The sequence below is a fragment of the Beta vulgaris genome, chromosome 9 (assembly GCF_026745355.1).
Source record: "Beta vulgaris subsp. vulgaris cultivar EL10 chromosome 9, EL10.2, whole genome shotgun sequence".
NCBI classification, from domain to species: domain Eukaryota; kingdom Viridiplantae; phylum Streptophyta; class Magnoliopsida; order Caryophyllales; family Amaranthaceae; genus Beta; species Beta vulgaris.
In genome coordinates, this window is record NC_079210.1 from 45,844,817 (window position 1) to 45,863,669 (window position 18,853).

At 35.5% G+C, this 18,853-nt stretch overlaps 2 protein-coding genes across 2 annotated transcripts; one reads left to right on the forward strand and one right to left on the reverse strand.

Moving 5' to 3' along the window:
* Positions 1–5,465: 5,465 nt before the first annotated feature.
* LOC104904060 (bifunctional riboflavin biosynthesis protein RIBA 1, chloroplastic) lies at positions 5,466–10,890 on the forward strand. The gene is made up of 7 exons (XM_010692235.4): positions 5,466–5,755; positions 6,437–6,833; positions 6,957–7,178; positions 7,280–7,602; positions 9,130–9,259; positions 9,557–9,853; positions 10,334–10,890. Exons 1-7 carry the CDS (start codon positions 5,706–5,708, stop codon positions 10,601–10,603), a joined length of 1,689 nt encoding a protein of 562 aa, XP_010690537.1. The 5' UTR covers positions 5,466–5,705; the 3' UTR covers positions 10,604–10,890.
* Positions 10,891–11,411: 521 nt separating this feature from the next.
* LOC104904230 (putative disease resistance protein RGA3) lies at positions 11,412–14,965 on the reverse strand. Its single transcript, XM_010692427.4, has one exon. The coding sequence runs from the start codon at positions 14,889–14,891 to the stop codon at positions 11,412–11,414; it is 3,480 nt and encodes a 1,159-aa protein (XP_010690729.3). The 5' UTR covers positions 14,892–14,965.
* Positions 14,966–18,853: the final 3,888 nt, after the last annotated feature.

An 18,853-nucleotide genomic window follows, 5' to 3' on the forward strand; every position in this document is an offset into this window, starting at 1 on the left:
TGCCAAATCGAAAAACAACCGTCCTAACCATGAAAAACTATATCATCGCCTCGTCCATGCTTACGAACTTCTTGAGTCACCTTGTCCCTCATCACATATTTCCAAAAACCGACATATTCTATTGTTACAACCTTAAACCACCAATCATGACTCAACTGACAAACACTTGTCAATGGCCACAACCAACCACAGACAACATCTTTAACAACTTGAAAAAATAACGCACTCCTATTATTCGAAGATTTGACACGCATTTTAAGAAAAGACCGAACCAACTGAAATCAAACATAACTAGTTGGAGAGCCCAACAACCAAAGGGGGATGAGAAAGGGAAGCCCAACACTAAAAGGGGGGAGGAGAAAGGGGAGCCCGACACTAACCAGGGGAAAGGGGAAAGGCAAGTCCGACACAAACAACCAGGGGGGAGGGGAAAGGAGAGCCCGACGCATTGAAATGTTGTATAGGGGACGGGGGGAGTACGACAACTAGAAACACCAAAACAATAAATCGGGGGCAGGGGAGGGGAAGTAACTACGCACCAAGGAAGTTGGGAAGGTTGACTGGGGGCGACGAGCAGGGACGACAAACAGAGGCGCCTAGGGAAACACGCTAAAACCAGGGGGCGACAAACATAGGCGGGGAAGGGAAAAGACTGGGATAATGGGGACGACGAGGAGGAGTGAACGGGGATGACGAGTAGCGGCGACTGGGCACGACGGGGAAGACGAATAGCGACGGTGGAAGACGGGAAGCAACTGGGGGCGATAGAGGAAGGGAGACGCAGGGGGTGAGAGTAAAACAAAAACGAACGTTAGGCAATTAAGCTCGCCGGCGACAGGCGAGCTTGCTGGGGAGCACTAGAGTAGTAGGGGATTCTTTGGTTGGGGTTTTTTTTAGAGAAAGAGTGTGTCTAGGGTTTTCTAAGTTTTTTAGGTAGCGTTTGTGTTAGGTTTCAAGCTCTCACATCTATTGTAGTTGTTTTACATAGAAACAATTGCAATTATAAAAGAACGGAATAACGAAATCCATTACTCTATTATAGAGGTGTGCGTTTTATGGAGGATGGTGGTCTGGTGGATATGCGATTCGAGATTTTAAGTGGTTTAGCTATCTCAGAAGTCCACAACCCATGGTACATGTGTTTGATATGGCGTCATGTTAATTTAACGAGAGCGTATGACATGTTAGAGCCTCGTGAAAACACAAGACTTTTAAATACTTTAAATATCTCACTAAAATAATTACACTTTGTATTTTGATACTATTTGCAACCTCCACTTACCTATCGTTTTTGACTTATATACAAGGAAGTTAGATTCGTCTCAATATATATCGAGATCATATAAACTTCTTATAATACATAGTTAAATACTCCATCTGTTTTCTAAAGATCTTCCCTCTTTCCGTTTAAATGTGTTTTCAAAAGATCTTCCCTCATTTACTTTATTCCTTATTTGAAAATTTTTTCACTTTTTACACTCTCATGTCCCTATCATAAAACCCACCATTACATTATTACTTCAATTTTTACTCGCTTTCTCTCTCCTAATTTAACCTCTTTTTACTTGTTTATTCATCTAAATCCCTTTCTCTCTCCTACTTTACCCACCCCCACACCCCACACGTATTAATTCTCATTGGTATATGTAGTAACAGTAACAAGGAAGATTTTTAGGAAATGGAGGTAGTATATTGATGGTAGAAGTACTATATTGGCAAGTGTGGACAATCAAAGTACAATATATATTATAAGAAATGAATACAGTATATACTAGTATAAATATATTTAGTATTGATTTGTATTACTTTCATTTTAACCAAATCTAGCTGGATCTTTAGCTTTTTTTTTTTTAAAGAGAAATTTCATTAATTGAAGGCCAAACGGCATCTACAATAAGTATTAAAGTAAAACAAGAGACAATTAAACAAGACTAAATCAAATTCGTCTTCCAAGAAACTACAATGAACCAGATCGAACAATACAGCACAACCCTCTTGTATTTGCTGAATCAAGCAGCTATTGATGATGAAGTCTATCATTCTGATATAGTTTGGGAAGAACATTCTTGATCGAGTCAGGTTGACCGCATCCGAGATTCCAATACCTTCGTGTTGAGTCTCGAACTTCAACCAATGAGGATAATTTCTCATACCTAAAAACAAAATAACCATACTCACAACTCCCATAGGGGAGAAGGAGATTTCCAAAACAGAAACTAAAAATCCCATAACAGGATTTAAGAAAATCTCGTAAAGAGAGACTAATTTATTAAACAAAACAAGAAAATGAATTTAAAACTGGAAATAAAAGGGGAAAAGGGGATTACCATGGATGAAGACATCCATGGCAGCCCCTAATTGATGAAGAAGGGGTAGGGGAGGCTAGGTTTTGAGAGAGCTGGATCTTTAACTAACACCTCCTTAGTTATGTTACTTGCTCCTATCATATTTTCTTAAAATCATTTATCATTTTTTAAAATTTGATTTAAGACATCAAAATCTTTCAAGAATATTTCCTATCAATTAGTTGAACATATTTAAATATATAAGCCATAACTCCTTGCACCAAAAAAATGTATAAGGTGCTCCTCGTGTATTGCAGGCGTGCAGCATAATCACTAATAACAGGCATGTACAAGTACAACTGTTCTTATATAAATACTTCGTAACATTTATGAATGCGATTCACCTACGATTTTCTTGAGGTGAGTGGCAACACAACTTATTTTTTTATCAATTCTAAATGTTCTTTACTCAATCTTCTGATATTTTCTGATACAAAGGAGAAGATATCCTTATCGTATATGATGATTTTATATCCAATCAACTAATCCAATTAATATATTATACTCTCTCCGTTTTCTAAAGATTTTTCCTCTTTCCGTTTAAGTGCGTTTTCAGAAGATCTTCCCTCATTTACTTTATTCCTTATTTGGATCTTTTTTCCCCTTTTTACCCTTTCATGTCCCTATCATATGGTCCACCATTACATTATTAATTCAATTTTAATCCTTTTCTCTCTCCTACTTTAACCCTTTTTATTTGTTTATATATCTTAACCCCTTTATCTCTCCTACTTTACCCACCCCACAGGCCCACACCCCCACATAAGTGGATCCTCCTTGGTATCTGTAGGAACAGTAACAAGGAAGATTTTTAGAAAACGGAGGTAGTAATATTTTAACTAATATAGCTAAGGAGTAATTTGTCTAAATTTCGAATGATATTTTTGTGGTCAATTATCTCCCACATAAAATTTGGCATTGACTTTTTTTTTAATCTCTTTCACAAAATCCCTTTAAAGAACATTACATATATACCAATCAAGTATTTCTAAGTTATTAAATAACATTAAGCTAGTAGAATATACTGTTAAATTAAAACTTTTTTTCTGGTATGTTTTAAAACATTGAAAAAATTCACGTAATATAATATTGTAATTTGTAAGTGATATAATAATAATAATAATAATAATAATAATAATAATAATAATAATAATAATAATAATAATAATAATAATAATAATAATAATAATAATTAATCGTATGAGGAAGAGGTGGTAGCTCAGTGGAGTACCATCTCGAATTCCAGGGCAGAGTTCAAATCTTCATCCGATGTGTGCCTTGCAGGCTAGTAGCAGCCTAATAGGGGTTGATCTTCAGACCAATTATCTTTCCTAATCAAAAAAATAAAAAAAACAATTAATCGTATATAGTCATGAGCTCTATATGTTTCTTGATACATCCTACTACTTATGTCATTGTCCTTAATTAATTCCCATAAAATAAAGACGTAAATACTATATTATAAAACAAAAGGAGTATTTACTTTTTAGGGTATATTCTCCCTAGCTTTTAGTTCAGTTCAGTTCAGTTTAGCTCAGTTCAGCTCAGTTCAGCTCAGCTTAGCTTAGCTCAATTCTTTTATAACCATTTTGTTAAATATTATTATTATTATTTATTTTTATATTATTATTATTAATTATTATTATTTTTATATATTATTTTATTTATTATAGCTTTACTCATTATTATTACTATTATTATTAGGAGGAACATGGTTTAGGTCAAAAACACAAATAAACTCACGTTTTTTAGCCCATAAACCAATCAAATCGTGTCAAAACGGGTTATGATGTAATTTTGCGTGGTCCGACCCAATCATTATATTTATTACTAAATATTATTATATTATTAAATCTAATTATTAAAATAGTAATATTAATTTACTTCTTAGATACTGTTGTTATATAATCATCATCAAGTATTAATTATCATCATCAAGTATTAATATATTAATACAAATAACATAAAATAATTATCATTAATTATCATTATTATCATTAATTATGATTATTATTATTAATTTATGATTATTAATATTATTTATTTATAACTATCATTTAAAAATATCCAAAAATATTATTATTATTCATTATTATTACTTATCATTATAATAATTATTTAATATTTATATTATCATTGTTTAAATATTAATTATATATTTATTACATTCAATCTAATTCAATTCAGTCAGTTCAGTTTAGTTCAGCTCTGTTCAGTTTTTTTTTTTTGAAGGAGAAATTTCATTAATTGAAGGCCAAACGACATCTACAATAGATATTAAAGAAAAACAAGATACAATCAAACAAGGTTGAATCGAATTCGTCTTCGAAAAAACTACAATGAACCAAATCGAGCAATACAACGCAACCCCCTTGTATTTGCTGAATCAAACAGTTATTGATGAGGAAGTCTATCATTCTGACATAGTTTGGGAAGAACAATCTTGATCGAGCCATGTTTACCGCATCCGAGGTTCCAATACCTTCATGTTGAGTCTCGAACTTCAACCAATGAGAACAATTTCTCATACCTAAAAACAAAAAAAACATACTCACAACTCCCATAGGGGAGAAGGAGATTTCCACAGCAGAGAGTATTAAAAAAATCCCATAAAAAAATACTAATTTATTCAACAAAAATAAAAACTGAAAATAAAAAAGGGAGAGGGGCTTACCATACCATGGATGTTTTCATCCATGGCAGCCCTCTAACTGATGAGAAAGGGTAAGAGAGGCTAGGGTTTAGAGAGAAAGAGATAGAGAGAGGGGGAAGGGAGCGGCAACAATATTTTCTTCTAGTGTATATTAATATTACATGCCTTCATAGCTCTGTTTAGGTCAATTCAGCTGTTTTATGCCGAAGAGAAGAAGCCTTAATTTTCAAGTACACCTGGTCAATATGTCCCATATCCGTAGATAAATAGGTAAATTTGAAGTCCCCTTTCTTTCTACAATTAGGTAAATTAATTAGGTTGGGTAGGCTTTAGGGAACTTATCCGAGGCCCGAGCTGAATCCAGTAGTTTCATCAGAATCTAGACTGGTCATGAATCATGATGTACTAACTGATTTGAGTCTTAGGAGTAACTCTTAACGCATCAGATCTCGCATATGCTTGCATCACCGCGCGAGTAAACGCCACTTGTTCTGACCCATGCCTTTTCGTCGTTGTTTCTTCTTTACCCTCTTTTTTTTCTCCACTTCTCTTCTGTAATCTTATACTTTACCAAATCTTTCTCAAACACAACACACCTATATATACCAAGAAGATTAGAACATAAATATAAACTCAACCTTAAATTTTTAATCTAACTTCCAATTTACAATACAACTACTTTTCGCCTGCTTCGTCCTCAATCAATCATGTCTTCTGTCTATCTCTCTCCTGCTTCTGCTGCTCTATGCAATTCACAGTATGTTTTCTTTTTCTTTCTTTCTTTCATTGGGCACTTGGATTTGATGGGTTTCTTCCTTTTTTGTTGTTTCAGCATTGAAATTTTTGTGGGTTTTTGATTTTTAGCTTTAAGCTTTTCTGGGTTTGTCTAACTTTTTTTTTGCCGTTTTTTTTTCTTCTGATTTTGTGTTCTTTTCATGTTTGGATTACTGGGATTTTTTATTTTAATGGAGGGTTTCTATGTATGATTTGGTTGTGGGGATATTGGAAATTGCACAATTCATGGTTGAAATTGGTTGATTTAGTAAATGAGTTTTGGTGGGAATTTATTGAAGAAAGATTCTAGCTTTAAATTTCTGGTAGTCAAGTTTTAGGAACTAACAAATTAGATAATTGTGAAATCAGTTTTAGTGATGAAGATGAAATTAACTTATAAGCAATGAATAAATTCCAATGATCAAGTTAACTTGCGTTGTCATGTACTGTACATGCTTTTGAATTTTTTTTTTCTTTGAATTTGATTCAAGCTTCTAGCTTTTTAATGTTACAAAGGAAGAAAAATTGGTAGATACTCTTGTAAGACGAATGCAGCTAAGATGGTTAGCTAATGTTCATGTTTAAGATGTAGAATTTGTATATAGGCTATAGATTGGATCCTTGTCAATTATGGAATTTTGAGGATGGATTTTACTTAATGCAGAGCTAGCTTAAACAATGACTCGTGGAATGGATTGCATGGAACAAAGCTAAGTTTGGCTGGAGGATTGAAATCAAATGTATCAATGGTTTGTTTAGGAAGCAAATCATTGGGCAAATTCAAGGGCAAATTTAGAACTAGGGCTGCTCTTGTTTCTGGAGAAGGTGACCTCTTGTCTTACTCTAGCAACAATGGTATGTTGGGTCAAACTGCTCTCAACAAAGATCAATCACATGGAGTTGAGATGCAAGCCGATGTTGTAGCTTTGGGGGCACTTTCTGCGGATACTGCACCTACATCTGTGGGCTTTGCAATCGATAATGATGAGTGTGATTTGGATCGCCCAACTCCAGGTTTTGCTTCCATTGCTGAGGCTATTGAAGATGTTCGTCAAGGAAAGGTTGGTCGCGTTATGTGTGTGTATATATAGAAGTCAGTGTGCTGGTTAAGGCAGTTCATATGATAGGATATTGTAGGACATGCTGATTAAATGTTGTTTTTTGTTACCATGGTGATGTTGCAGATTGTGATTGTTGTAGATGATGAAGATAGGGAAAATGAAGGAGATCTGATAATGGCTGCAGAGTTAGCAACACCTGAGGCTATGGCCTTCTTTGTGAAGTATGGAACTGGGATTGTGTGTGTCAGCATGAAAGAAGATGATCTACAGAGGTTACAATTGCCTCTAATGGTGGCAAGCAAAGACAATGAGGACAAGCTTTGCACTGCATTCACAGTTACAGTGGTATGTAATGTGTTTCAACATGGTAAAGAATGATTGTTGAATTAATTTCTTCCTCTTGGCTATGTACTGTTGGCTTGACTAAAGCAATATGAAATCTGTAGGATGCGAAACATGGTACGACCACCGGTGTGTCAGCTCATGATAGGGCAACTACCGTAAAGGCCTTGGCATCGATGGACTCCAAGCCCGAGGACTTTAACCGCCCTGGCCATATATTTCCATTGAAGTATAGAGAGGGTGGTGTTCTGAAGAGAGCTGGACACACTGAAGCTTCTGTCGATTTTGCCATGCTAGCTGGATTAAATCCTGTTGCAGTTATTTGTGAGATTGTGGATGATGATGGTTCAATGGCTAGATTGCCCAGGCTTCGTGAATTTGCACAGAAGGAAAACCTCAAGATAGTATCCATTGCAGATCTAATAAGGTATTTAGTCACATTTTTCTCATCTAAAACATTTCCTTGCTTCCCTTTTTACTTTTTTCTTATACAAATAAGGAACAATGACATTTCATACATGTTAGAGGCTGAGGTTAAATAGTGAATTCAGACTTTAAGGTTTCTTAAATGTATGTATAGGTAGACTTGTATGCTGAGGATAGGATACAGCCATGCAGTGAGCGCAGAGCAAAGTACTTTGCTCTTTACCAAATTTTTTGTTGGAGACAAGATCAGATGATTAGTAAATATAAGCAAGGTCACAGTCTCTTCTATCAAGAAAAAAAAGTAGAAAATACTAATGCACCTAGAGTCAAGAATTCATCTAGTGAGAGCTATTAGAAAGAAACATAAAACTCATATATAGAAGAGGACGCTATATATGCAGGATGGAACTCATATCTGAATTATAATTTCTCCGAATCTTCAAGTTAGTAGGCTGCTGTACAGCCTGTACTAGTAGTTGGATATTTGTACACACTGGAGCTGGTGGAAGTTTCTCTGGGAAATGGGATATCTATTGTCTTTGGGGGTTAAGGGTTTACAGTTGGACTTAAGAATCTTAATTCATTTGTTTATTTTGGTCTTGTGTGGAAATAGCCTCTGGAACCTTTAGGTTGCTAACAACTTCTAATAACAGTAACCGTATGACTTAAGAGTCATTTTCAAATTTTCCGGTTGTACTTGTGGCGAAAGAAGTAGGTGTGCAATTCCTCTATCCAGTATGCTTACCTGTGGGAACTAGGTAAGGCGTCATATCACTCTTGGGAATCTCAATAGTGTTAAATTCCGTTAAATCTTTGAGGTGGTGAAGTTCAGCTTTCTGGTAAGGTTTCCAATTGGATCCCTACACAAACTTGCTTTTCATACTGCTTCCACATATTCTGTAGTCTCCTTCATTCTCTTAACTACTCCTATTAGATTTCATCTTGGACAATATTTGATTTTTCTTTGAATATAATATACAATCATTAGCATGTTGATGCGATTTTATTCTGTTTTGGTAAATTTCTCGGAACTTTTCAATGCCAATAACTTGTATACACAATACGCTTTCTCTGCTTGCAAGTCTTTTCTTCAGCTTTTCACCCCATTAGCTATGCGTCACTTTTTCATGAAGGATTCACTTCAACTGTGTAAGTGGTCAGAAACATAGATTTTTTTTTTTAGTTTTTTAAACTGATTTTGCCTTTTTTTCGTTTGACGGTGTGGTCAAATACTAGTATTCTGCCAAAAAGTTAGTGTTAAGGTTCACTTTCTGAGAATGGGGACGATCACTTAATACCTATTTCTTTAGTCCTTGTTCTCTTGTTTAATAAGTTTTTAGCTTGTTTTGTTTTCTGTCTTTCCATTTTCTTTATGTGAATTACGGAGTCTTAGAACAGTTCTCTCCCTCATATAAGGGAACTTGAACAAGAAAATGTGCTCCTCTTTCCTTTTCTTTATTTAGAGCAGAATGGTAGTTTTATACTTTAGTTATCTGGTTAGATGTTTGACTGGTATTGTAATTTGCAGGTACCGAAGAAAAAGAGCCTTATTAATAGAACGTTCTTCTGCTGCAAGGATCCCTACAATGTGGGGGCCTTTCACAGCTTACTGTTACAGGTCATTTCTGGATAACATAGAGCATATTGCAATGGTTAAGGTGAGTGATTTTTGATCTGGTTGATTATGATATAACCTTTCTTTTTTTCCCTTGTTGGATAATTAGATCTCAATTTTCTCTCTGAATTACATTCACCTAGATACAGAGTTCATAGAGGAAAAAATTGTGTTAAAAGAAGACTAGGTGCTCTGTCTTTTCTCTGGTTGTTAATCTTTTGCTAGATAAAATGAGCGTTGGCTACATTTTTGGTCAAGAAACCTTTGCATTGATTAAGCTTTCTGTATCTGTGATTGATTTATATATTTATTATCTTTTTTTTTTTTTCCATATAATCAGGGAGACATAGGGGATGGACAGGATATCCTAGTAAGAGTTCATTCAGAATGCCTTACAGGAGACATATTTGGTTCAGCCAGATGTGACTGCGGAAACCAGCTTGCGCTTGCAATGAAGCAGATAGAGGCTGCTGGTAGGGGAGTGTTGGTCTACCTTCGTGGGCATGAAGGCAGGGGAATTGGCTTAGGCCATAAGCTTCGTGCATATAATCTGCAAGATGATGGTCGTGATACTGTTGAAGCCAACGAAGAACTGGGATTGCCTGTTGACTCAAGAGAGTATGGAATTGGTGCCCAGGTAGTAAACCTTACCCCCTTTTAACCTATAACTATTTTGATTTCTTCGCTTATTCTCATACTAGCTCCCCAGGCTTTTCAAGTATTAATAGGTCATTACCTCTAAGATGCCTTAATAAGTAAGGTTGATCAATTTGAACAAAGCTACATCTACTGTCTACCCAGTCAGTAGAAAATACCCAATGAGAAAAACAATTGAAAGATTATTGTTTCCAGTGAGTATTATAGTCCATATAAGTGGGTGGATTTCCCGATGAATTCTGCCATAATTTAATAAAATTAGGCTGGCCTGAGTAGCCCAGAGACCAAAATGGCCCGAAAATCTCCAAAAGAAACACAAAATGTAGGGAAAAGAAAAATCTGCCGAGACCACCAAGCTTGAATCAGGATAGCTCTGATCAGTTTAAAAAGTTTTTTTCTTTGAGCACATTGCTTGGTTTGAATGTTGTATTGAGCTAATTAAACTTGTGGCTGAATGCAGATATTGAGGGATTTGGGGGTTAGGACAATGAAGCTTATGACAAACAACCCAGCAAAATACATAGGGCTCAAGGGTTATGGTCTTGCTGTGACTGGGAGAGTGCCTCTTGTCACTCCGATAACCATGGAGAATAAGAGATATCTTGAAACTAAGCGTAAGAAGATGGGTCACGTCTATGGCCTAGACTTGATTAGCAACGGAAGCAGTCCGAAGACTGAAAATGGGAAACCGAGCACAACCAGTTCACCAGATTCTGCTGTTAACTTGTAGGCTTGACTTGCTCATTATTTACTAATTTAATACCCAAACACATGCTTCTTTTCAGCCAATTCACATTCACGCCATGGAGTAAGCTTGCAACTCGACATCAAATGATCGGCAATTGCTTTTTATATGCTTTTTGTATTATTTGAGAAAGATCACTGATGTGGTTATATTGTAATATCATGTCATTTTTTTGTTCCCTTTAAAATGTGTAAAATAGCTTATATAAGCAAGTTTCAGGAATGTAATTCTCTCTGCTTCTCATTCAATGAAATAAAAAGCTCTTGCATCTATATCACTGTGTTAAATTGTTCCTGATGACAGCAGCAATTTAGAACTTCATGTTTTTCACGTTCATCTCTCCCAACCGTCAAACAAGCAACAAGGCGTATATGAGCAATCCCCTAGTCGAGCGCATCCAATTATGCATATAGTGCCTGAAACAGAGAAAAAGCTAAGACTTGATGGGAAGGATGCAATTGATATATGGCCAACTGCAAAATTTGTGAATGAATAGTTTCTTGTTATTTTAACTCTTAACTGGGAAACAGAAAGGTTGAGCTCTATGAGAGTGAAACAGTATTCACGAATCTTCTTTACAACATACTTCATACTTTAGTCAACTTTGTAATCTTAGATTTAGTACAGGGAAATCTTTCTTTCCAAAAGCTACGTGAATCAGCATTCTAATAACAAGCTGCAGAATTGCAGATGCCAATGACTAGAATCTAAGAACTATGCTTCTCTGATTGAGCAATCCTTTTGATTAATTTTGCAAATATATGATTGTAATAATCCACGCAAAGTTCGTTCTTTAGATGTCAATGAGGGGGATATGTTGGATTTTAGGCCAGTCTACACCAGCTGGTTTCTGACATCTATCCTTCAACTCCGACGAACAATGTCGTAAGTTCAGTTCCCTTAAAGAGGTGAGGTGACGGATCTCTTCCGGTAGTACTTCGAATCCCGAGCAATTCAAAACTTGAAGGGAATAGAGTGATGATAAGCAATTTATCCAAGTTGGCAACTCCTGAAAATGATCACAGTGTGAAATTTGAAGGGAATGGAGGGCATTCAAGTGGTGCATTCCTCTTGGAAGCTTCACCAGCTTTGGTAAGTATCTTAATTCCAAGGAAAAAAGATTGTGAGCAAGGCATCTCCAAGGCATATCAGCATAAGTGTCATCATCATTTAACTCCAAATTTGAAAGGTTGCTCAATTTTAGAGTCTTCAGCGCAGTGAAATGCTCCCACATTGCGCGTTGTAATGAAACTACAGGGGATTGAAGAGCGCACATATGACTGTTTTGGAGCACATTCCCTGTTGTCAATCTCTCAAAATTATGGTCATCCTTTATCTCCAAATACGAAAGGCGCTGCATAGACTCCATAGGCAGAGAATCAAGACTTCTCACATTGTTTATCTTCACCGTCCTTAGTGTTCCCCAACTGGAGGAGGAAGCCAGTACATCAGTACTCGACCTCGTCATAATAGGGCCGAGTGCTCCATTGACATTCCACAGCACCAATTCCTCTAGTTTGGGACACAGAGGAAAAGTTGTCATGTGAGGACATTTTTCTATTCGCATAGTCGAAAGTCGAGGGAATGAATATGAATGTGATAGGGGTAATTCCCACCACCCTTTCAACTTTGGTAAGTCTTCAAGCTCAAGTAATTCGAGGGATGGAAAGAACACAAGCTCATCCCCATCTCTACTATTACTACTATTGCTCCTGCTGATGCTGCTGCTACTGTTGTTTCTGTTGCTGCTGCTGCTGTTGTGACTAGTACTCTCCATGTACTTCAATTCCCTCACACAATCAATTCGAAGGAATTTCAAATTACGCAATTGGCTCATCAATGGAAGATGCTTCAACCGTCTACACTTACCAAGTTGTATCTCAACAAGATTGGGGAGACACATTTCGAGCTTCATTGATGATCCCCACCAACTAGGGAACCTTACTTCAGGATAGTAAAACAAGCGCAACATCTTGAGATTAGGGTGGGGTTGCAAGGCTTGCAGCAATGCTTTTGCATTATCTCCCCCACTTTCATCATCACTCGCGTAATCCTCTTCATCATAAGGATCCCAGTATATATTGAGCTCCCTCAGATTTGGCTTGTTTATCATATACCCTCCATCACTAACTTGATCTATTACATTACATGAACAACCTCTATTCACCTTGATTTCCATGGCGCCTCTGAGATTATTGAGATGTTTCAAGTCTCCAATCCAACAACCTGCATAATTAGCTTCACCTACTACAAACCTTGTTAGCTTATGCAAACAAGTCATACTACTCAATCCTAGAGGCATATGTGTCAAACTCCAACAATTAAATATATCTAGATGCCTCAAATTCACTAATTTGCTAAAGTCTTTTGGTAATTGTTTTAGACTCCTACAATACCGCAACTTTAATGTTTGCAAATTGTAAAGCTGAGTTATAGACAAGGGAAGAGTAGAAAGTAGATTATTGTTAGATAGATCAAGATATCTTAGATGCATCAACTCACCTATCACACTTGACAACTTTACAGAACAATACAGTTTCAAAACTCTTAAATATCTCATTTTCAAAAGCCAATCAAAAGAAGACGACGTTGGACAGGAGGACGTCCATAAATAAGTGCGCAATCTTTTCATTTTGGTGAAATTGCGGCACATAGTTTTGGATTGATCAGCATTATCAAGGAACGCATGGCGAGTTTTCTTAGTGAAATAACTTGCGTTATAGATCTCGTTTGATGCGACTTCTTTAGCTACATCATGAATCAAATCATGCATTTTACATGATATAATTTCGCCACTATCAGCTCGTTCCACGTTTTGGAAGAAGCACCTTTGCAGCAAATTCATAAAGTACTCTTCACCAGCATCTTCAAAACTCTCGCCATCTAATGGCATAATGAAACCTTGTGCCATCCAAAAACCAATTAGATCATCCTTGATAATCTTGTGGTTCTTGGGGAATATAGCGCAGTAACTGAAGCATCTCTTCAAATAAAATGGCAGATATATGTAACTAATCTTCAACACAGGTATTATTCCATTGATCTTATCTGGTATTGAGTTTGCCAATAAGTCTGTGTTTTTCACATATCGCCATCTACTCTCACCCTGTCCTCGAAAAAGACTTCCAATGACCCTTAATGCAAGTGGATTATTGGCACACTTTCGAACAATTTCTTTTGCAACATCAACATATTCCCTCTCTATCTGATGTTGCCCTGATTCAAGTGTCATTCTCTCAAACAAATTCCAAGAGTCTTCATCTGAAAGGGCCTCTAGTTCATATATCAAGTGGCTTCCTACAATTTTCGCCACCTCCCTAGACCGAGTAGTCACTATAACTCTGCTACCCCTCCCACCTCGAATCAACAAATTTCTCATTTTACGCCACTCTTCCCAATCCTCATTCCAAATGTCATCCAAAACAAGCAGGTACTTCTTACCATCAAGTTCTTGCCTAAGATTCCTCTGGAGCGCGTCCATTGTCAGGCCACCTAGATCAGACTGCTTATTGGTTACAACTGCAAGGATTTCACCAAGAAGCGCTTTGACATTGAAATCATGAGAGACATAAACCCAAATCTTCAATGGAAATTCTCTCATAATGCTCTCATCATTATAAACAAGTTGAGCAAGAGTTGTCTTTCCGAGCCCTCCAATCCCAACTATGCTTATAAAAGAAACATCCTCCTCTAAACTAGTGTCTAGTATGATATCTTTAACTATCCTCTTATCTCTTTCCCTCCCAATAATCACATCTTCTTCGCATATATAAGAATGAGTTTCTCTCGGGTTATTTCTCATTCTCACCAGGTTTGCCTCAAGAGCAACATGATGCATTGCACCAAAGTCATGATGATCTCTAGCAATATCATCTAATATCTCTCTGATCTTTCTGCTTTCGCGACACATTTTGAAAGCAGAAAGAAGCTGATTAAAGCGAGAGAAGAAAAGTTGTACCTCTTTCTTTGCATTGTTACCAGGCATGAGCTTCTTGCGCTGAGCAAGAGTAGCGATCTCATCGAATAAGTCATCGCCTTGATAGACAGCCTCCTTCAGCCTCTCAAGCTTGTCTTGTAGGGTGTGACTGAGCTGAAGTTGCTGTCTCACCTGCTGCTCAGCGTCGAGGAGTAGAGCTCGGATGGTGGACATGGTGGACTTAAGTTTATGCAGCTGGGATTTGTAACAACAAACAGATTGAATTTCTTCTGCAATGGGAGATTTCAGCAATTGCAGTAGAATCTCTACCAGTGTCAGAACTACTGTCACATCCATCACTCTATCTAGATTGTGTTTCTCTTCTTTATTTTCTTCTTGTTTGTGTGTTTTTCTTCAGGTGTAAGCTACGTACTAGCAAGCATTGTTGTGAGTTATATAATAAGTATGAACTGATAATAATAATAGTCAAGAGTTAAGGGACTACTTTTTTCCATATGAACTTTAAGACTTGACCTATGCTATTGAAATATTTGCGCCAAATAATTTAAGGAGGGAGCAGCCTCCCTCAGCTCCTTCCTATTCTTGATCTCTTTACAAAAACCTTAATTTTCTTTTGCACAAGCCTTTATTTCTTTTGTATTACTAGAATTTAGTATCTTGTTTTTAATAAAACTTCATTAATTATCCTTGTAATGGAGATGTTAAAATATGTCTTGAATTATTTGGCGTTAGGTTTAACCAAGCACGGGAGTGTTATGTATATATAGACACTCTCTCTTTTAGATAATTAATTAATTTTCTAATCCGTAGTCTCTCCCAAACTAATAATATCAGTTCGTCTGTGGATGGTAACTAGCTTAATTGGTTAAGGTTTTGGGAGGTGGTGCCCAAGATCTGGGATCAAATCTCGTCTACATCATTTCCTCTTGTGGCTCTCTCTATACCAAGACATAAAATTAGTTGTCCATGTGGAGGTAACTAAAACATTATTAGTGAACAACGTTAAGTCATTGTGTTGTTCTTCAATTTTTTGTTCTTTAATTGTATCTGTCACAACAAGGTAGTTTTTTGGAATACATTTACATGTATATTGGCTTTTGTGTATTTCATTGTAAAACCGTAAGGGATATGTTTATAGCTTTTTAATTTCTAATTCTTCTTCTTGAATCAATAAATTAAGTTCTTCTCTTCATTGAAGGATATTGGGTCGTCTAAGGGGGTCGTGCATCACCCTCATACATTGCTCCTCAACTTTCTTATTGCTTTACATACATCCCATGTGTATACAGTATACTGATGTGTCTAAGATTATGTTAACCGTGACCACATTTACACTATGAATTTTAAAAATGATTCATATTTTGAGCTATGTTTAATAGTATAAAGTATACTTCCTTTGTTCTGAAATAAACGCTTATCTCAAAAGCTCTTATATATATAAGAGAGAATCATTTCACTATTTTTAAAATGGAGGAAATATAAATTCTGCATTGTGTATCAAAAGTTCAAGTAATATTTACATAATGCAAATATTGGTGTCATGGTGAATTGAAAATTAAACTATTTTTTGTCTTACTTTTTTGTTTTTGAAGGATCCAGAACAAGGGAATTTTTTTTTCTCTTATTCAAAATTTTTTATAGTTGATTCTATCATATTGAACTTTGTTTTGTTTTAACTTACTTTGTCTATTGTGACATAACACGGTTATCTCTACATTACCATAAACTTTCCCATATAATATCATTTCCTAGATAAATATTACACCTCCTTACTATTAGACTTTGTAAGCTAAACTTAATTGTGTTTGAACTATACTGAATTTTCCTAAACTGAACTAAATTGCACTGAATTGAATTAAAATTGCAAAAAGAAACTAACTAAATTGAATTTTCATAAAATTAACTGAATTTGTCTGAATTGAACTAACCTTTCATTAATTTAGTAAAATCAGTATAGCCTATTCATTTGATAGACATAATAAATTATTATAATAATAATAAATTTGCAAATACTTTGTGAGAAGGATCCATGCGATAATAATTGTCCACCTCTAAACATGTCTTTTTTTTAATTATAAAATCTTATAATTTCATTACCACCGATAAGTGTAACGTAAACATATAAACAAAACACAGAATTAGAGCTCTACAAGAGCATTCCCATAGACATCAACACGTTTTTCTTAAAAAACAACAGATACATTGCAAGTTATGTACTACTAAAACCTTTGAATATCGCCTACCAAACAAGTCAATAGAATTGACACAAGAAGTTACATAACACACTACAAGAAGAACAATAGTTTCCTTACAGATCTGATAGACAATTGACAACATTAACAGCACACATTCACAATGCAAGTGTGTCAAAATATTCCACTGAGAAAGGGGGTGGATGAGATTCGAACCCGTGACCTTTTTGTGACGCGGGCTCTTGATACCATGTCAAAGGACCAACTCAACCAAAAATTTAAGTTGATGGTTGAGGCCCCAGGAATAGATTTATACTCTATCAAAGTGATTTTTCCAGAAAATAGTCCATGAACAGCTTTACAACACTCAAATAGTGCCAAGATATGTATCTTTAGATTCATTGCTTGTGAAGTCGTCATTATTATGAAATTGTAGTTGCAGTTGAATTGCAGAGACGACGCATCCAGTAAGAAAAAAGAGAGGTAACCCACTTAGGGAGCAGTTAAGGTCTTAAGGGTTTTGAATAAACTGTGAAAGCAACCTAAAATATTTTATATTGAAAAGCACTGATAAAATAGCAAAAGCTATGCCAATTAGAGCAAGTTTTTGGTCTTGGTACACATGTATCCTAAACAATTTTATATTAAAAAGCACTCAGAAAGGCAAAAGCTTTGCTAATAGAAGTATGTTTTTCTTCCTTTGCAAATGAGAATGTAACTTCCAAACATGAGACAAACTCTTCCTCAAGATTGGGTCATATTCAAGGATACCAGCCTTACATACACGCAATGCGTGCAATAGCGTTTGATAGCATGTGAAGTAGAAAATGAAATTAATTGGATAGAAAAATTGTTTTATATTTTGTTTTTCCAAAAAACTAATTTGTAATTTAAATGTCCTACATACTTTTCCCCCTTTTTTCGTTCAAATGAAATAGTTAGTTATCTCCCTAGTTTTTTCATTCTTTTTTCTATTTTTTGGTGTCGCCTATGTGTTGTCTTAAATGAAACTAGTCTTATATGCACGCGATGCGTGCGAAAACATTTTTCTTACTATAATCTACCTTTCAATCTTTCTTTCTTTTTCTTACTCTTTCTTTTTTCTCAAATGTTCTTTAGCAACATTTTTTCTTCCTTTTACTCTTTCAGGCCCTCCTAAATAAAAGGAATAACTTAGGTAGAAGTTAAAATGCAGTTCTTATTATACATACACCAGTATGAAATATAGAAAGTTGCTAACTTATATTAAAACTGTCGGGTTATTTTGTATTTTTTTTATCTCACTTCTACGTACTTATTAAGTCATCGTTTTATCTTCTAATAACCATTTTTCACCTTATTCCATTAACATGATTATGTTACTTATATCAACAATAAATTTCAAAAAAAATCTTCTACAATAATTTATCTTTCAAATTTTCTTTGAAATTCACATTCTTTACCTTTACCCACATCTTGTATCGGAGCATTTATATCATATGATATTTTTTTCTTATATATTAATGGTATTTTTAGGTTAAAGTTGGCAAAATTTGGCTCCAAAAAATAAAATATAGCCGAAGATTAGGGACGGAAAAATGATTTATTTTATGAATCTAATTGCTCATTGTTCCGTACCACCAGGCCCGGCCCTGGGGCAGGACAGGCGGGGCCCCTGCCAAGGGCCCACGATTTAAAAAAAAAATTCGCTCTTTTACTGAAAAAAAAACAGGAAAGAACATGTAGCTCTGTAGGAGAAAGAAGTAAGAAACTGTCAATCTAAATGAGAAACTTACGCTATACACCTCCATCTTCTTTGATTCCAAAAATTCCAGTTTCCAATTTCTACCATTATCACTCCCAAACAATTTCAGTTTCCAAGTTATAAGTTTCCAAGTCCTACCATTACCACTCTCAAACAATTTCAGTTTCCACAAATGAAAACTTAATCTTTGATTCAAATGCAATTCCTAAATTATCTATCTTTTTCCATTTTTTTCTCTCTAAAATCTCTTCAAAATTTCTATATCAATTCAAAATAATTTTCAATCGAGATTTCATGACTTGTGAATTGGGATTTGCCAATTTGTAGTATGCGGGGTTCATAAATTGTAAGTTTAATCTTCT